The sequence below is a fragment of the Portunus trituberculatus genome, chromosome 28, assembly GCF_017591435.1.
Source record: "Portunus trituberculatus isolate SZX2019 chromosome 28, ASM1759143v1, whole genome shotgun sequence".
NCBI classification, from domain to species: domain Eukaryota; kingdom Metazoa; phylum Arthropoda; class Malacostraca; order Decapoda; family Portunidae; genus Portunus; species Portunus trituberculatus.
The window spans coordinates 1,869,770-1,889,769 of NC_059282.1; the positions used below are offsets into that span (position 1 = coordinate 1,869,770).

The 20,000-nt window shown below is 40.8% G+C and overlaps 2 protein-coding genes across 6 annotated transcripts in view; one reads left to right on the forward strand and one right to left on the reverse strand.

The window, feature by feature from the left end:
* LOC123510319 overlaps positions 1-7,797 on the forward strand; it is a 10,622-nt gene extending 2,825 nt beyond the window's left edge. The window contains exon 4 of the mRNA XM_045265348.1: positions 7,442-7,797. Coding sequence (XP_045121283.1) covers positions 7,442-7,610 — 169 coding nt within the window. The 3' untranslated portion in view covers positions 7,611-7,797. The remainder of the gene's footprint in view (positions 1-7,441) is intronic.
* Positions 7,798-10,216: 2,419 nt separating this feature from the next.
* Positions 10,217-20,000, reverse strand: part of LOC123510316 (solute carrier family 41 member 1-like) — a 46,399-nt gene continuing 36,615 nt past the window's right edge. For all 5 annotated transcript variants that reach the window (XM_045265344.1, XM_045265340.1, XM_045265341.1 and 2 more), the window contains 8 exons: positions 19,542-19,748; positions 18,635-18,814; positions 17,636-17,780; positions 17,189-17,335; positions 16,253-16,400; positions 15,424-15,632; positions 13,946-14,094; positions 10,217-13,350 (listed from right to left, as the gene is read on the reverse strand). In XM_045265344.1, coding sequence (XP_045121279.1) covers positions 13,165-13,350; positions 13,946-14,094; positions 15,424-15,632; positions 16,253-16,400; positions 17,189-17,335; positions 17,636-17,780; positions 18,635-18,814; positions 19,542-19,748 — 1,371 coding nt within the window. In that variant the 3' untranslated portion in view covers positions 10,217-13,164. The remainder of the gene's footprint in view (positions 13,351-13,945; positions 14,095-15,423; positions 15,633-16,252; positions 16,401-17,188; positions 17,336-17,635; positions 17,781-18,634; positions 18,815-19,541; positions 19,749-20,000) is intronic.

A 20,000-nucleotide genomic window follows, 5' to 3' on the forward strand; every position in this document is an offset into this window, starting at 1 on the left:
TGTTATTGTTATTTTAATTACTTATTGTTATTTTTCATCTATCATTGTTATCTTTTTATTTCCTTTTTACCTCATTCAATTTATAGGTGTTCCTTCTGTTTTGGATCTGAAAGTTCAAAATCACAGTTTTTTTTATGTTGTGTTCATTACTTATTGTTATCTTATTAGTTCTCGTTATCTTTATCTATTAATACTATTTATTATTTATTTCCTTCTTACCTCATTCGAATCACTGGTGTTCCTTCTCTTGTTTAGGTCTTAGTGTTCAGAATTAGTGCTCTTTATTTGTTGTGTTCGTTGGATATTATTTTTATTAGTTATTGTTGTCTTTATCTGTTGTTGTTATCTTCATTTATTTCCTTCTTATCTCATTCAGATCATAGGTGTTCCTTCTCTTGTTTTGGGTCTGAGTGCTCAAAATCAGTGGCGTTTTTTGTTGTGTTCATCAGTTATTGTTATTTTTTGTCTATTAATGTCATTCTTATTTATTTTTCACCTCATTCACCAATCAAATACTTTTCTTTCTCGAATTCCAAGATATTTCTATGTTAAGTGTTCATTAAATGTTTTGTTATTTGAAATGTCCATCTATTGCTTACTTATTGCATTCCAATTTTGCTTGATTTTATTTATCTGTTTTCGTCTCAAACAATCAACAAACATACTTTTTCTCCTAAAACTCGCTGGCCTTTTTTCATGTTTAATGTTCACCAATTACAAGTTGTTGTTTTTTTTTATTTGAAACGTCCACTTATTTTCATTTATTCATTCTATTTCATTTATTCATTTTTTTTATATATACATATATATTTCAAACACTCACCAATCAAATCCCTTTCTTTCTCAAAGCCAGAGAGATTCTTTTTATTACACACTCATATCTTGCAGACTTTCTTACCTGAAATACACATCAATTAGTAACTGCTTCCTATTTATATGTGTTCTTACTTCAAACATTCACTAAACAAATATTTCCTTTCACTCTTTTTTATATTCAAGTATTTTTACATCTGTTCCTATTTTGTTTTTATAAATTTTGACTTTAAACACTCACTGTCAAATGGTTTCTCTCACTCATTATTTTGTATTGAAGTATTTCCATTTCTTTTTTATGTAAGAGAGGAAATCTGGCAAAGGGCAAAGAAATTATTAAAGAAATATACCTACTTAGATGTCAGTCCACGAGTAGTCCGAGAAAGCTTGCCAAAAGAACGGGATAAGTATCTTAAAACCTCTTTCTTAAATGAGTTCAGGAAATAGGAAGGAAAAAAAAAAAACAGGCAGAGAGTTCCAGAGTTTACTAGAGAAAGGGATGAATGAATGAGAGAGCTGATTAACTCTGTTCCTATTTTGTTCTTATATATTCCTACTTCAAACGCTTACTAAAGCAAATATTTTCTTTTACTTATTTTTAACGTTCTTTTTTTTTTCTATATAAGTATTTCTACAAGTTAACCAATGACCAGTAACGTTCTTCGGCAATTAAGAGTCTTTTTCCCCTCCAGCGCTCATCAGTCAGATTGTTTTCTTCCCCCACCGTGCACCGATCAATCACCTTCATCCTAATACCTCACCAATTATAAACATTCCTGGAGACACTCACTAATTGCCCGCCTTATTGTAAACCACCACTCTCCGCAAAAGCACCGATTTTTTTTTTCTTTTCGTTTTCATGAGCAAGTACAATTTTTAATACGAGTATAATGTTCAGGTATTATCAATTTTCTATCGTTATCTGTCTATCTGTTTTCATTTCCATCAGAAGTTAATCTTTGCCGTTTTTTTTTATTAAGTCTAAATTTTGCCTTGTTCCAATATTTTTCCTGGCGTTTTAGCTGTTTTTCATTGTTTTCATATCATTATTGTATACATTTCTTTTTCATTTTTTCCCTTATCACTTCTGTTAATCTATCGTCTCTCTCTCTCTCTCTCTCTCTCTCTCTCTCTCTCTCTCTCTCTCTCTTGAATTCTTCGTTCTTGTCTTTGTTCATGCTTTTTGTTTTTTTCTTTCATCCTGAGTTGTCTTTCCTCCTATTACTCCTTTTCTTTGTGTTTCTTGTTCCTTCTGTTCTTCCTTCCTTGCCATCATCACTTTTCCTTCCATACATTTTCTTCCCTATTTTTCCTTCATATAATTTCCTACATCTATCCATTTTCTCTGTGCAGTAATCACCTTCCACACACCCTGCCAGGCCTCCTCCTCTCGCCTGCTGTGTTCTCTTCATTACTTCCTTATTAATTTTGTACTTCCCACTAACTCAAACCTAATTATTCTCTTCCTATTACCTCATTGTCTTATTACTGTGCATCTTATTCCTTCATTAATTACCACGTCCACTTGTCCATTACTTATATCTGGTCTAACTAACTTTCTTTTCCATTTATCTCCTCTTTTATTTCATTAGAGATTGATACGAATTTTAATCCTTCGTTGTTACCTATTTTTTACTTATTTTTGGGTTTATATGTTTACTTTTTATCTTTTACAATTTCTTGGATGAGAGAGAGAGAGAGAGAGAGAGAGAGAGAGAGAGAGAGAGAGAGAGAGAGAGAGAGAGACGATAACATCACACTGGTAACATGAAAATAATAATCGCCATTCCAGTCAGTGCCGTACAAAACATAATAAATTTAGCCAATCTCTATCTCCATGACGCACGAACGAACTCTGCCGTCCCTCGTAACAATAGAAAGGGTTGGTAATGAAAGAAAACGAGCAAAAACAAGTACTGGTATTAATAGACGCACCGATTCAATGCCAGTAATATATGGAATAGTTCGTCCTTCTCTGCTTCTGAAGGGGAAAAAAAATGGGAGAATGAGAGAAAATGACGTAGTGGGAGTATGAGAGAAAGTGGACGGGTTTCATGGGAAACTTAAACTGTTGTGGTTAATATGGTTTTACTCTGTAGAGCACACACGCACGCACGCATATAGGAGGCATATAGGCCACACACACACACACACACACACACACACACACACACACACACACACACACACACACACACACACACAACCGAGAGTGTCCGGGTTCAAGTCCCGGGAGCGGGGAGGCATATATTGCCCCTGTTCACCTAGCAGTAAATAAGTACGGGATGTAACTCGAGGGGCTGTGGCCTCCCTTTCCCGGTGTGTGGTGTGTAATGTGGTCTCACTCATACCCGAAGATCGGTCAGTAAGAACTCTCAACTCTTTCCGTAGGGGAAAAGCTGGCTGGGTGACAAGCAGTCAACCGTGGTGAATAACACACACACACACACACACACACACACACACACACACACACACACACACACACACACACACACACACAGAGAGAGAGAGAGAGAGAGAGAGAGAGAGAGAGAGAGAGAGAGAGAGAGAGAGAGAGAGAGAGAGAGAATGCTAATCTGAGCCTAAGTTATTTAGTACACAAAATCTAATTCTTGAAGTTCATATACTGACAGCCTGGTGTGGACTAGTAAAGTTTTTGTACAGTCCACACACATACTGGCATTTTGAGTCCGCCGACATACTTGAGCCACTGTACACCTCGGCCAACGATGTACGAGACTTTCCTAAAAACTCTTGCCTTGCTTATAAAGTGTGCTGTATTGGATATCCTTTTCTTTTCTTAACTATCTTTCATCTTTACAGCAAATTTGTTGTGATCTCGTTTTCTTTGATCTCACTTGTCAGTATCACGTATCCTCACATATAAATACGCAAACCACAAAGGATGCAGCCGAGAGAGAGAGAGAGAGAGAGAGAGAGAGAGAGAGAGAGAGAGAGAGAGAGAGAGAGAGAGAGAGAGAGAGATGTAACAATGAAATAATCGTTTGACGTCAATGGACTGGTGAGAATCAAATGAAAACCAACTTCTGGCCCCGACCTTAACCCTTCCCCCATCTCAACCCCCTCCCTTGCCCACTTCACTCCCTCCCGATCTCCTAACCCCCTCCTCATCCCACTCCCTCCCCTCCTTCACTTGTTTCAGCGCGCGGTGTCATAACTGCGCGCCACAATTTTTACGAGAAATGACGTCAAGAGCAACATTTCTGGCGGGAGTGAGTGAGTAAGCGCCGCCACTTCCTGACTGGATGCCGGATCTGCCGCGCGCCGGGGAAACTACTTCTTCATTTTTTTTTTTTTTTTGTTAATTTGCGTCACTAGTCTTCTTCTGGGTTGGTTATTTTGTACTGAAACTCGTCTCTTTTCGTCCCTTTTATTGTGGTGTGACGGAGAACGGCATGGCGGTGGTGGTGGTGGTGGCACTGGGAACGGGGTAGTGGTTGTATCATTAATGTTTTCAATGTTGGTTTTATTAATTAAGAATGTTTGTAAGGTTTGAGCTGATATGTAATGATGCGTTTTGTTACCAAGAGGTTCAGTAACATCTACCAATTGATCTAACAAAATTTAATCTTATTTACTCTTTTCGTCATCAAGAGGTTTAATATCATCTAGCATTCTAGCGATTCATTCAACACAATTTTGTCTTATTACCTTGTCATAAATTACTAGAGAATGATTTCCTTAAGTTTTCCCGTGATTTGACTTAATTTAAGGGAGAGGTTTCAAGATATTTATTTATTTATATATTTATTTGCTAACTCTCTCGGACCTGCAAGGGAACTGGCAACTAAGTGGGTCTTTCTTTAAATATTTGTTTTCCTTGGCAAGTTTTCCCCTTTTACATGAAAAAGTACTAGGTTAACAATGGTACCATTACTGCGTCTCTTATTGCTCAATTTGATTTGGTAACTTCTATTTTTATTTTGTTTGTTCCTGTGACGGGGGAACGGCCACTAGGTTCACTGAAGCAGTGTACACACCTGTTGCATTTCTCCGTATCGTATCTTCGTTGCGTAGCAGTGTAGACGGGGAAGCGTTGCACCGTTGCGTGTCAAAATAGGATGCAAAGATACGCAACGGGCTGGTTCCACCATTTGTCGTTCGTTTGCCGTCACATCGAAGGGAAGATACACAACTCACAGCCTGGTGTGGACTAGTGAAGTTTTTGTACAGTCCACGCACATACTGGCATTTAGAGTCAGCCAACATACTTGAGCCACTGTACACCTCTGCCCCTATACTTGCACAGAATCTTGAATCCCCACCAACGCCGTGACTTTTCTTTGGCTGACTGTATTTCTATGAATGAAAGTGTACGTGGCTGCAGCCAAATGCACATATGCACTCATTACTGCAATCAGCACTGTCAGAAATGACAGTGCTGCACCACGAATCGATGACACGGCATATGCAGATACCCAACAAGTGGAGACAATACCTTGTTCCACCGTATCGTACCACTCGGTGATATGCAACAAATTAAGATACGATACAGGGAAATGTAACGAGTGTGCACGCGGTTATCTAGAGTACAATCAGTTTTACTAAAGAACTTAAAGCTTTGATCCTGTATCTTCTTGTCACACTGCAATGAAGAGAAAGGGAGAGGTTGTAACATTATCAGCCTGTTATTGAAAGCACTGCCATTATTGCTACTGAACTTGGAAACGATAATTTTTGTACTAGCTGTAATAAGAAGGCAGGCTGTTGGCATCATGACCAGCCCCACCACCACCACCCCCACTGTTTGAAGCAGCACGCATATGCCAGCGTGGTCTGTGGCAGTAGGTGATGTCCCTTACTTGCCTCCCAGCGCTCTTCTTCGCTAACCTGTTCAATCGCTTCTCATTCCCGTGTGGTTCCAGGAAGTAATAGTCTTATTTCTTACTCTATTCATCTCACTTATTTACCACAGAAGCCAGACTCAGTTCACTGATTTATCTGCTTATTTATTTATTGTTATGTGGAGTGTTTAAGACAGCAATGAAGGGGAAATGGAGAGAGATAAGCAAGAAAAAATGTTTTAGATTAACACAATACTTAATAGACGTGGATATTACCATTTCCCTATTAAAAGTAGAGCAGTCGTTGTTATGAGAACGATAGGTAGAGAAGCGAGGTCACCATTCTCTCTTCTCTATGCCTCTCACATTCACGTTCATACTCGCTGATCTTGCACAGAGAATTGAGTAGTTATGTTCTTCCTCTATTGCTACAACACAAATGCATACCTGAAGGGAATAACGAGGGCTTCAGATGCATCAACGAGTTTAGAGATGTAAACGAAATAAAAAGATAAAAAAATAGATAGATAATACTGAACAAACTATCTACCTTCCTTTCAAACTTATAAACTGGATAACTAACAAACTTACAATCTAACCAACTAAACAAACAAACAAATAATAAAATTAACAAACAAAGCTAGCGAAACACCTAACCAAACAAACCTAACCTAACCTAATAAAAACACGTAAGAGCGACAGGAAACACTAGGAGGAGGTTGAGTGGTTGAGTGGGAGGGGCGGTGTGACAAGGGAGGCTGTTGGGAGTCTGGCCGGGAAGTGAGAGGAGACGCACGGATGGCCGGACAGAGGGACGGGCAGTGGGTAATAATCGTAACAGGTTGGGACGGTTGTACAATTAATTCGTCCCTGAGTTATTTTTACCGAGGCGCCCGCTGACCTACTGTTGTTACCACCACGCACCACGCCATGACCGCATCACCGCGTCACCGCCGCTCACACACACACACACACAAGCGAAGTAAATAAAGATGAAAAATGGAAATAAACACAGAAAAGAAGAAATAATTAATGATGATGAAAATAGTAAGGATACGAAAGGAGGAAGAAAAGAAGTTAAAGGCATTGATAAAGAAGTAATGAATGTAGAGAGAGAGAGAGAGAGAGAGAGAGAGAGAGACGTATCGTAAAGAGCAGATGAAATATAATTATATGTACGTAAGTGAACATTCAATTGGTAGTGGATACAAACAATTAATTAAAACAATAACACACTTCTCGTTGAGTGTGTGTGTGTGTGTGTGTGTATTATTCACCAAGGTTGCCTGCTGGTCAACCCGCCAGCCTTTCCCCTACGGAAAGAGCTCAGAGCTCATAGACCGATCTTCGGGTAGGACTGAGACCACATCAACACACAACACACACCGGGAAAGCGAGGCCACAACCCTCGAGTTACATCCCGTACCTATTTACTGAACAGGGGCTACACATTAAGAGGCTTGCCGATTTGCCTCGTCGCTTCCCGGGACTCAAACCCGGCCCTCTCGATTGTGAGCCTAGCGTGCTAACGACTACACGACGCGGTGTGTGTGTGTGTGTGTGTGCAGTATAAATCATACATATAAAACACGAAACAACTACTAATAACTCAATTTTCTCCCTGTCCTCCAATATGTATGGCTGTATGTATACGCATCTACCCTTGCATACATATAAGAACACAAAAAAGCTACACATGACAAATTACACCAAAACAACACCAAAAACCACAACTAAACTAAATTTCCCCGTTCTCTTCCTATAAATGCGTGAATGTATGTGTCTGTGTCCTATGTGTATATCTGCTTGTGTGTATGAAGCAGTATGAACGAGTACCAGATGTGTAGACCCAGCAGGCGGGAGATGCTGGCTTTACTACTGGCGCTGCACGAGGTGAGGCAAGGACGCAACACTGGGACGCTAGTAAGGCTCTGCAACACACACACCCGCCCAGCCTCCCTCGATACCAACATTCGCTTCATGGGGTGAGCCGCGGCACGAGATGGAAAGGATGGGTGGATAGGATAGAAGAAAGAACATAGATGGATGGGAACAGGAAGAAATGGAAGGGATAATACGGAGGAAAGGAATAATGGATGGAAAGACAAGAAATGGATGGATGGTAAAAGGAAGAATGAGAAAATGGACGGATGGATGGAAATGAAGAAGAAATAGAAGAAACTATACGAAGAAAAATATGGAAGAATACGAAGAAAAATGTATGGACGGAAGGATGATGATAAGGAAGGAAGAACAAAAGGAACAAGATATACAGAGAAAGAATAATAGGAAGAACGGCAATTCATGTGAAGGAAAAGACAAATAAAGGATTAACGACGACAAGAAGGAAGAATTCAAGAGAGAGAGAGAGAGAGAGAGAGAGAGAGAGAGAGAGAGAGAGAGAGAGAGAGAGTGTCCAAACATGTAAGAGGGAATAAAGAACATAATGAAAGGTACATAGAATGGTAAAATGAGACGGAAAGGGATAGAAGGCAGAGTGAGGGGACCAGATATATTAAGACTTTATGGTGGAGTGTATGTGATGTATATACTCTTATAAAAAAATTATAAAAAAACATGTGGCCAAGCAAACCAATCAAATATATATACGTGTTTTTCAAATTACCTTTAAATGTGTAACAGTACATAGCGTTAGTAGTTGGAGTAGTGATGGTGGTGGTAGTAGTACTAGTAGTAGTAGTAGTAGTAGATAATAATAATAATAATAATAATAATAATAATAATAATAATAAACATCACCAATATCAATGATGCAATAAAGTTGTGGTCAATATAAGACACATTAACCATTCAATACTTCATATAAACTAAGTGTACTTCTTCCCTTCACTTACAATAACCCCACAAAAATTCAATGTAATAGCTAGTCTGAAAACATTTACTTTTAATGAGGTCTGGTGTAAGTCAGCTTGGAATCACATATTTTCTGTTATTACTTTGACTAAAACTCCACAAATTAAGCCAAACACGGGGCTTTAGCAGAACCAAACACCCCTTCCTCCTTGTCACCCAACTGTATTCATCTATTCATCTAAATAGGAAATACAAAGAAGGAAAGACAAACAGCAGCAGCAGCACTTACCTGAGACAGTGTGACAGGTAAGCTGACAGGTACTTCCCCACCAGCCAAATCACAGCCAAACACTGCAGGGTGCTGGCAGGGGAAGATAAAGATCAAACACTATTACTAGTGTTTATTTTCTGGATGTAGTAAGAATCATATTGCATCTCAAATTAAGGAAAAACTGATTAGTGGAACAGTCATGAGTGAAAGGTAATATTGAAATGAGAAGAAGAAATATTTTGCCTCAAGTAGAATTGTCATGAGTGAAAAGGAAACAATGAGGAAGAATACACACAAGAGCACATACATCAAGTAAGTGGAAGACTCAGTTGTAAAATAGTTCAAATTTAAACAGACATTAATTATTCACAAAAAGTAAAATAATGATAATAATAATAACAATAATGACCAATAAAAAAGTGTGCATTTACATCCTAGAGAAGAACAGTAAGTTGGAGGACAATAAGAGGAAGACTGAGTTTTAAGTATATATATATATATATATATATATATATATATATATATATATATATATATATATATATATATATATATATATATATATATATATATATAAAAAAAAAAAAATAGAGAATATTTATTCATGGGAAGTGAAGACATTCTGAACGATAAAAATGGAAGCTTGCATTTTTATCCTAGAGTGAAGGACAGTGACTTTTTAGAGGACATTTTATGAGAAAGGAATGAAGGACAAAGTTCAAGGATAGATTTGTATAACAGAAAAAAATGAAGGACTTATTTCTATCCTGAAGGAGTGATGATGGAGGTGAAGGACTTAGCAAAAATACAGTAAGTAAATCATTTTGCTTCCAAGGTACAAAAGGAATAATTAGAATGACAGAGACTGTTGAAGGATTTATACGCAGTGCTAGGGTATGTATGCCATTCTGCTCAAGAGTAAGGATCATGGTAAACAGAAAAGAGAGACAGCAGAATGACACACAGCTGAAAACCTCATTGAGGTTAAAATGTTTACAAGCAAGGGTACAAAATGATGATAGATGGAATGATAACATTAGAGGACTTATGAGCAAGTTAGATTGGATTGTACATAATTCAAGCAGTATGTTTATGTTTTGTTTTTTTATGTAAGAGGGAAGAGCTAACCATGGGCAACAAAAATTATTCAACAAAAAATACAGAAGTAGGCAGGAAATTCCAGAGTTTACCAGAGAAAGGGATGAATGAATGAGAGTACTGGATAATTTGCATTAGAAAGGTGGACAGAATAATGGTGAGAAAAAGAAGAGTCTTGTGTAAGTGAGGTTTCTGGATGCACTCAAGGAAGGCAACCTGGAGATGGGTGTGACAGATGCAAACAAAAGGTAGACCCTTAATAGAAGCAGCCAAAAAAGATTTCAAGCACCTAAGTGACCAAATGACTGTGTGACATTAAGATGACTATGCTGACAGTAAGGGATGTAAAAACAGTATTATAGTGTTAATATCCTCCGATCATGGTAAGAAGGGCAATGACAAAACACTCATGGGCAATAACAAGGCAGTATTTCTTTTTATTTTTAAGAGTACTGTACATTATTCATTCATTCTTCACTATACAACTTCAACAGCAACGAGGATGAGGAAGGTGTGTCAGTTTAGGGTGGGGATGAAGGAGGAGGAGGAGGAGGAGGAGGAGGAGGAGGAGGAGGAGGAGGAGGAGGAGGAGGAGGAGGAGGATGAGGAGGAGGAGGTGGAGGTGGTGGTGGTGGTGGTGGTGGTGGTGGTGGTGAAAGGGGAAGGTGGAGAATATTTGGGTCAAGGAGTCAGTCACTAAGGCACTTGGCAAATGTTTCTGTTTTGTTGATGTTCTTGCCTACACCCTTCACTACCTCTGTGTTCCTGAGGCGTCACCTTGCTTCACAACACTCTACATTACCAATCAACATGAAAAAAGTACTGGAAGCCTTTATATTGAATGGGAAGATACATATACTATATATTTACACATCCATTACTTCCTCCCACAACTCAATTTCTTGTTAAATAAAGAATAACAATTTATATAAGGCATACACAAATTCATAAGACAAACTAATAATTCCCTTGAGTAACAACACATATAAAACTCTGCAACAACAACATAACTCTGCAACACAACACCGGTCCTGTCCCCACAACACAAAGAGTAACCCTACCCAAGATAGTTTTCCACACGAGACACCAGGATAGCATTAAGGGTGTGAATGATTCAATAAATAATTCAACTAAGGAGAGTACTTAAAGCAACAGTAAGAAAACTACATGTTACACACATACTCCCTCTACCATAAGGTGGTCTACACTACACCCACCTCACCTCCCTGCTCAACCAAGCCAACACACACAATGCACACACCTCCACTTCATCATATAGGTTTTCCACCTCTTGACACAATTCTGCATTGTACGCACATTGTATGAACTCATGTGTTTGATTCAACTCTTAAACAGTGAGTCTCAGCTCCTTGATACAATCCTACAACTCACCAACCAGTAGATGATCTTGATGTGTTAAGAAGAGTGACAAAAAGATTCAGATTATTGACCTTTATTAACCTTTGCAGGGCTTGATGTATCTGATGAAGGTCATGATTTGATCTTCTTGGATTTCTATATTAGGTTTCTGCTCCATGAGCTACACTCCCACCTCCTGTCAGTACAGAGAGGCTAAACACTCTCACCTCACAGAGCACACACACACACACACACACACACACACACACACACACACACACACACACACACAAGTTGTCACTGGCTGGTGTTGCCTCTGTGGGATGCAGCACCTCCCACTTCATGACAGCAATCATTGGGCTTTGTGTGGTCTTCTCCCCACACAACAATTTACAGGAACTGCATATTTCTACACATCCAGAACAAAAAAAACTTCATACATATATAATATAACGTTAAACAGTGACACCTTGCCTTGTCAAGATCTAGTACACTGCCACAGCACACAACATTCCCTGAGGATAGGAGAGCTGTGTGCTTGTAACATGAGACATCCTGCAGACAACTCCTCATTCCTTGGTACAAAGCTTGTGTACAGGAAGTGTTTTTGTGCCTCACCCAGGGAACTCATCTTTCCCATAGCTACCTGTCTCTGAGGATACATTGCTGGGATGCACACACACACACACACACACACACACACACACACACACACACACAGAGGCCCGATCTCTCTCTCTCTCTCTCTCTCTCTCTCTCTCTCTCTCTCTCACACACACACACACACACACACACACACACACACACACAGGGCATGGGACTCCTGCAGCAGGTGACAGTTACCCTGCTGGTTGCCCCATGAGGATGGCAAGAATCCTGCTGACTAAGGGTAAATACCTTGAATACACTTGGTTTGGCATGACATCTGTTTCTTTGGACTCGGTGTTCTCGTACAAAAATAGGAAGTTCTGGTGCATAGCAACATCTCTGGCATAATACAGTACTGCAAATTATGCACTATATCTTACACCAGTCACAACAGGAAGTAACAAAGTACAGCACAATAATATTTTGTATGCCACTGATTAGCACATTCTTTATTATAAATATGCTTTAAATATACTTGTACTCTACATCAAGTTGGCATTGTCGGTCGCTCGGCCGTCTGGCTGGCAGCCCGGCGGGACAGGTCTACTGCTACCGCTCGAAGACTGCCCAGCATGGTTTGCGTGATCCTTCCTCTCTGAGTTACCTTATTCCATATCACAGATTATGCACACACATGCCACTGTTAACTAAAACAGATGCTCCTGCATAGGCAGCTTTACAAATAGAGGAGCCAGTTAAAAAATACTCCCAGTGTACATGTCCTTAAGACTACGTAGCCACAGAGCAACTGCCAGTTCTTTCCCTGGTGTGCTTCTAATCACAACAACAGTTATAATACAAGTGGACATCCTTGAGAACAGACAGTCCTGTAACACTGAGAGGAAATGTCACAATCTTCACCTTGCCTTGCACTCTCCTTGACCGTGTGACTCAGCGCCGCCTCACCATCTGCATGACGCTACGTAGCATCTTGGAGGGAGGGCATGCCATAAGCACACAGGAAAGCACACTTCCTTGCCTGTCATCACTACGCAGCCACTACCAACAGATGTCAACAAGAACACAGCATCGTCTAAGTCGCAGAGAATAACTTAACAACTCCGGCAACGGTACGTACACGCACACAAACATACACACACGTTATTGTTAGACAGGCGTGGGAAGAGCTTCTGAGAATCTTTGAGACACACTTACACACTCAACAATCCCTCGTTACAGCCAAGTTCACCCAAACACCCACTTGCAGCCACAACACAAGCATCTTATAGACTCGGCGCGGCGAAGCGGGGCACCACGGACACTTAACGTACTGACTGTAAGGTTAGTTGACAGCAGGCGCAGGCACAGGTCCAGCCAGGCCTTCGAGGAATATTCCCGCCATGGACAAGTGTATTAGTCTCCAAGGTCAGAGTCTCCGTCCCCAACAATGTAGAGGAAGTGGAATGCCATGGCAAGCAGCCCAGTGCCCAGCAGGTCCCCAAGAGCAGTAAGGTAGGGAATGGCCGAGTTGTCTGGATCAATGGACGTCTTCCACATCCAGTGCACCATGACATGTGACACATAGAGGAGGATGGCCACCTGCAGGTCAGACAAGGGTATCCAGGGTCACACCCCATCCTACATACAAGGCTGGTGTCTTGGCTCCTTATGTGTTTTACTCAGCTGTGTGTGTGTGTGTGTGTGTGTGTGTGTGTGTGTGTGTGTGTGTGTGTGTGTGTGTGTGTGTGTGTGTGTGTGTGATGCTTCACATGTCCTACCAGCTGCCTGGTGAAGTGATGTGTGTCTACAGTCAACATGTTCACACTAAGTACTCTGCAGGCACAACATCTATAGCTACAGGAAAAGAATGTTAAAACTAAAACAACTATAAACAACTAAGACTACATGAAATTACACACAGCAAAATACTTCAATACTTCCCATCTACCCAATGAAAAGTGCTAAATGCAAAATTGTATTAGCATATGTGTACATTGACATACTTTCCCTACTAAAACTTAATGAAGATCATTACTACATAATGTTAGTATATTTGTATCTATCTACAGAAAACTAGATTATATAAACAACATTTCAGTATATTTTCTCTACCATCCCAAAATTGACAAAACTAAGACATCAATAACTACTTCCCCCTCCCTCCCATAACTCCAAAGCTGCCTCTTGACCTCACCTGCAGGAAGGCCGCCAACAAGTAAGTGACGACAAAGATGGGTGTGAGGGAGGTGTGTCCCGCCTTCAGGTAGGAGATGGTGTACATGAAGACCAGGTGTCCAGGAACCACCAGCAGCAGCAACACTCGGGCGGTGCGTGGGTGGCCCACTGAGGCAAGGGAGAGAGAGAAGCACATGTCAAGTAAGTGAAGCCAAGATGAGCCCAGAGAGAGAGAGAAAAAGAATATTGCAAGTCTAGTTAATGATATGTAAATTAGATGCACAACTTCAAAGTATACAGTAAATTTATCTATCTATATATCAGCCTGGCATTGTACATGAGGTGGCCCAAACAAAGCACCACACACTCCTACACACATCATTCATGCTCTTAGCCCTGTCAGCCCCTAGTGGAAAGGGATATTTTCATGGACAACCTTACTACACCCTAGGAGCTTAAGCAGAGCACATCTAATAAATAGAAAACAATGAATAAAATGCTATAACATCCACTAATTATTCTATCAGGTATTTAATCTTTCTCAATCTTTTTTCTGTTTCACTTTCTTTAGTCTCTCTGCAACACTCATATCTTCAGTCTCTCAACACCAGCTATCACAAATGTAACAAGAAAACACCCAAGCTATTGTTACTCCACACCTTTTTTAGCTCAGGTGAGATTTGCAAAGTCACTGCCTTTTTTACACCAGTCAACTGCCCCAAAATAAAGCCAACACCCACTAGAGATCTGCCAAGATTACACATACAACCTTGAAATTTAAAGAGAAAAGAAGTAGTAGCTATTTAGTATTCATCTCAAGAACGTCCCTTTGTGCTTGTCGTGCAGAAGACTTAATTGGGTGCAGGAGACCCAGCAACATGTTAAGGAACAGGCAATGCCCTGAGAGAGAGAGAGAGAGAGAGAGAGAGAGAGAGAGAGAGAGAGAGAGAGAGAGAGAGAGAGAGAGAGAGAGAGAGAGAGAGAGAGAGAGAGAGAGAGAGAGAGAGAGAGAGAGAGAGAGAGAGAGAGAGAGAGAGAGAGAGAGAGAGAGAGAGAGAGAGAGAGAGAGAGAGAGAGAGAGAGAGAGAGAGAGAGAGAGAGAGAGAGAGAGAGAGAGAGAGACAGAGAGAGTCATCAATTTATGACTCACTTCTGTAAATATTGTGTATTTCTTTTGTTGCCAAGATAGGCCTGAACTATACCATAGTCTCAGACCTCTGGTATGAACAACACATATAACCTAGTTTAAAAAAAAAAAAAAAAGAGAGAGAGAGAGAGAGAGAGAGAGAGAGAGAGAGAGAGAGAGAGAGAGAGAGAGAGAGAGAGAGAGAGAGAGAGAGAGAGAGAGAGAGAGAGAGAGAGAGAGAGAGCCATTGTTCCTCATTTCAATAAGGTGGACACATAACAGGAGTCATATTACACCATCCCCTTATGTCCACCATAGCTAACCACCTCATGTCCCGCTGGGAGGGGACACGCAGCATCTCACATCCTCACCTCTGGCACAGAATGCTGAGCATGGGTTTATGCAAAGCTCAGATGAGAACTTGGGCAGCTTTCCTAATGGAGCCCCAGCGTGGAGTGCAGTTGAGATGCGGGAGGCTTGCACAGCTACTAGATTCCCTCCCACTCCGTTGATCACTGGCTGGAACACTGCTATCCCCTTGTAGCTGGACACTGTGTAGTCGAGGATCAGCCCACCCATGCTGTGAAGGAAGCAAGACAACGTTAAGGTTAGGTTCATAAAATTTCTTCCGGTGGTAAAAGTAACTAAGGAATAGGAAAGTTAGTCCAAGTTAGGTTAGGTTCATAGATTTTTTCTGTTTGATGGGGTTTGTTCTTGTGTGGCAAGGGGAATTAAGAGGAATTAAAGGAATGTTTCACTAGGTTAGGTTAGGCTATGTTAGTGTGATTTCATCTGGTGTAGTAAAGAAGGGAAGCTGATAATGTTAGGTAAGTTGTAATTACTTTGATGTGGTAAAGGAAGGAAGGAAGGAAGGAAGGAAGGAAGGAAGGAAGGAAGGAAGGAAGGAAGGAAGGAAGGAAGGAAGGAAGGAAGGACATGTTAGGCCAGACCAGTTTAAGTTAGCTGGGTTATGAAGTATGGATCTTGTGTCTAAGAGAAGGTTAGGTTAGTAAACTTTCTGGACTGTACATTTTCATGCTAATATGTCTTCTGTATCTACACTGCATAGCTAAAAGTACAGCAAAACAATGACATAAATAACAACAACAAAAACATGGCAATAACATTAAGACGAACAAGGTTGATAACAGTAAACTTGATGGAGGCGGCACAAAAAAGATAAAGGCCAGAGCGACTAACCTTGAGATCATCATGGCTGAGATGACGGGGGTCCAGCCGGAGTACAGGACCTCCTTGGTGTGTTTGTTGCGCGAGGCAAGCCATATCCACAGAGGCAGGGACAACAGGTAGCCCACCACCACCAGGGGAGACAGCCACACATCAGTACCTTAGGGAAGGGAACCATTAACCTTCTTCACACATCTTAAACCTTTGGCCTTCTGTGTTTCTGTGTATATCTGTGTACATTCACCAAGTTGTATCATCCTTCAGTTACACAGTTAATTCCACTAGAAATGAATTTTATGTTTCTTTCATGCTTTCAATTCATTCATTCCTACACTCAATATTTCTTTCCACTCACACTCAAATATGCATTCATGAAAATTCATACCAAACACGACTGAAATACTTGATCTCCCATGTCTATTGAATAAATATGTAAGCTGTGTCTCCTCACGGGTAGAATAAACAAATTGAACAAAAATATTTATCATCCCCACATGCCACATACATAAAGATTGCCAGCTGTGACTAGAATAATGAAGTGCTACCCATATATGACTATCACAACACACACACTCACACACACACACACACACTCAATATAACAAGCCAGCTGAATGCATTACCCTAAGACATCATGCATCAGAAAACCACAGCATCAAAGAAAAAAAATAGAACAAAAAAATACTTAAATAGAGTACAGTGAACTTTACTACTACAATTTCTTTCACTATATGATCATCACTAGGTTGGGATTACCAAAAACCACAAAAACAACAACAAAACTAGGTCAAGGTGTAAATAATGCTAGTTAGTAACATTTAACAAGGAATATTACCTAACAGTAGAATTAGGACCCTGTGTTTTTCTTTCTACACACAACACTGAGCAAATTGTACAAGACCTAGCAACACCCAACAGGACAAGAAAAGAGCACACTGCAACACTCACCCTTGGCATTGTACAGGACTGAGGCAATCCAGGCCAGGAGTCCCAGAGTGGTGAGGTCTCCCAGCGAGGCAGCGATGGGTGTGGCCACATTGTCTGGGTTGATGTTGCATTTACGGGAAAGGAGAATCACCCCCACCATGATGAGACCTGTTGTGTGTGGGAGAAGAGAGTGGGTCAGTGGATGCTTCTTTGTTGATATGGGAGAAAAAGTTTTAGGTATGCTAGAATTTAATGGCAGTGTGTCTTTTTATTCTAACTGATGTGAAAACTGAGAGATGAAGGATGTACTTGTTAAAAAATGTGAATACCAAGGTATGAGTGAAGAACAAAGCAGGAAGCAAGAATTGTAAGGTTTAGGATGTAATGAGATGTAGGAATAAAGAAGACAGGAGATAAGAACAACTACTTCTACAACTACCTCTACTTACTACAACTGCTACTACTTACTGAGGATGAGGGAAGCAAGGGAGGCAGTGACAAGGGCTGCGGCACACAGTAGCAGTGCATGGAGCAGATCAAAGTGGCCCTCAGGAATCCAGCCCATGACCACCGCTGCTACGGATGCCAGGAAGCCCACCACAATGGCTTGGCACTGTCAGAACATGGCTGCATTAACACTGGCTCAAACCACCACCGCTATAGACCAACACAAAGCACTCTAACACTCCCAAAACAAACCATAGACCAACACAAAGCACTCTAACCATCTCACTTAATGCAATAATATAAAGTAATAATAAAAAAGCTATAGTAGAATCAAATAAAATGCACTGCCGTTGTTGACTAATATATTAAATGGTGGTTTTAGTTTTCTCCATTAATTGCAATAAGTACTCATATATTTTCCTCCACTACCATAAAAGTTTGTTCATCGATAATTTTCTAGACTGACTCTCTGCTTAATTCCTGCTGCCAAGATAAAATACTCCTATCTCAACAATAAACATTTGAATATTTTTCCCAACATCACTACCAGGAACTTCATCAATGCACTAATGAACTTATCACTCACTTCAATCATAATGTCTACACAAAACAACACATTCCTAACCCATGTACTTTCCCAGATTATCTTCCAACACAAAACAACAACTTCCTTGACCTTGCACTTTCTTTGACTCTCTTCTAATGCCACAACAAAACATTTCCTTTCTATTCCTACATCTCACACTTTCCAAGGTTCATTCCTAACACTAACACAGCTTCCTTGACCTGACTCTTAATACCACAACACTTCCTTCCTACATCTCACACTTTCCCAGGTTCTCTCCTAACACCAAGTCAAAACACCCTCCTAACCCTTGCACTTTCCCTGACTCTCTCCTAATGCCAGACAAAACACTTCCTTCCTACATTTCACACTTTCCCTGACTCTCTCCTAATGACTTCCTTCCTACATCTCACACTCCAAAGGCTCTCCCCAGCTACACCTGCTCGTCAACCCACCTGGATCAGCGCCATGTTGCCAATAATCATGGAGAGACAGTTCTCCTTCTTGTCGAGGTGGCCCAGGTTGGCGTGTGTGGAGAGGCGCGAGGCGAGGGTCATCTCCAGGTTACCCTTAAGCCCCAGTAGCGCCGGCACCATAATAAATAGTTCACTAACATCTCGGAAGACTGCCCAGTGCTGTAGGTGGGAGGTCAATGTTGGTCAGGTCAAGTTAGGTCAGGTCAGGGAGTAGTAGTTTGAGTGTGTGTATATGATAGTTGTTTTTTTCTTTTTTTTTTATGCAATGGGGAACTGGCAAAGGGTAACAAAATACCTATATGAAAAACAAACCATTGTGCTGACATAACCAAAAAATCAATAAATTCAAGATAGAGAAATGAGTTAGTATCACACACAGACACACACACACACACACACACACACACACACACACACACACACACACACACACACACACACACACACAGGTGGTGAGCATGGGATTGGGCAGATGTCCATGCATGGGTTCAAATCCCACTACATACTGTCTTGAAACCTACATGTCACCATGATACCCAAGTTCTAGATGGTTACACCAAAGATGCACTTGGGTGGTGATATGGGCCCTAATATGGGAACCACTATAAATAAAATTGCCTACGCCACTAATGGGTGGAAGCTTAACAGTGCTTCCAATTTATACTCTTCAAGTAGACCTACAGGTGCTATAGGCCAGGACACACACACACACACACACACACACACACACACACACCTGCACCAAGTCAAGCTCTGAGCTCGCTCCGTAATGGGGAAGACTGGCTGGGTGACCAGCAGGCGACCGAGGTGAATTACACACACACACACACACACACACACACACACACACACACACACACACACACACACACACACACACACACACCTGCACCAAGTCAAGCACCAGTCCAGCGCCGACCATGCCCAAGCCAGCCACCAGGAAGGGCAGCATGACCTGCATCAGGATGGCCAGACTGGTCTCCGTCTCCACCTGCAGGTCACCCGGCTGTATGAGAGAGGCACCCTGGTCATCATCTGAGGCGGAGGAGGTGGAGCGCTCCTCAAATAATCCATCGCCTTCCTCAATGCGACCCTGAAAAGCACAAGTTGTTCCTTTGTTAGAAGACACATGTACCTTACTTATTTTGCTATACTACTTAATCTATCTCTCTGCCTCTCCTTCAGATGACACTTCACACTGTAAAGGAAGATAAGTGAAATGTATAAAACTTTCATTTTAATGTGTAAGGGAAGATGAGTAAAATATATTAATTTCACAATATATTGGAGGATGTACAAAATGTAAAAAATAGAAAGCTGATTTAATAACAAAAAATTCTAACAG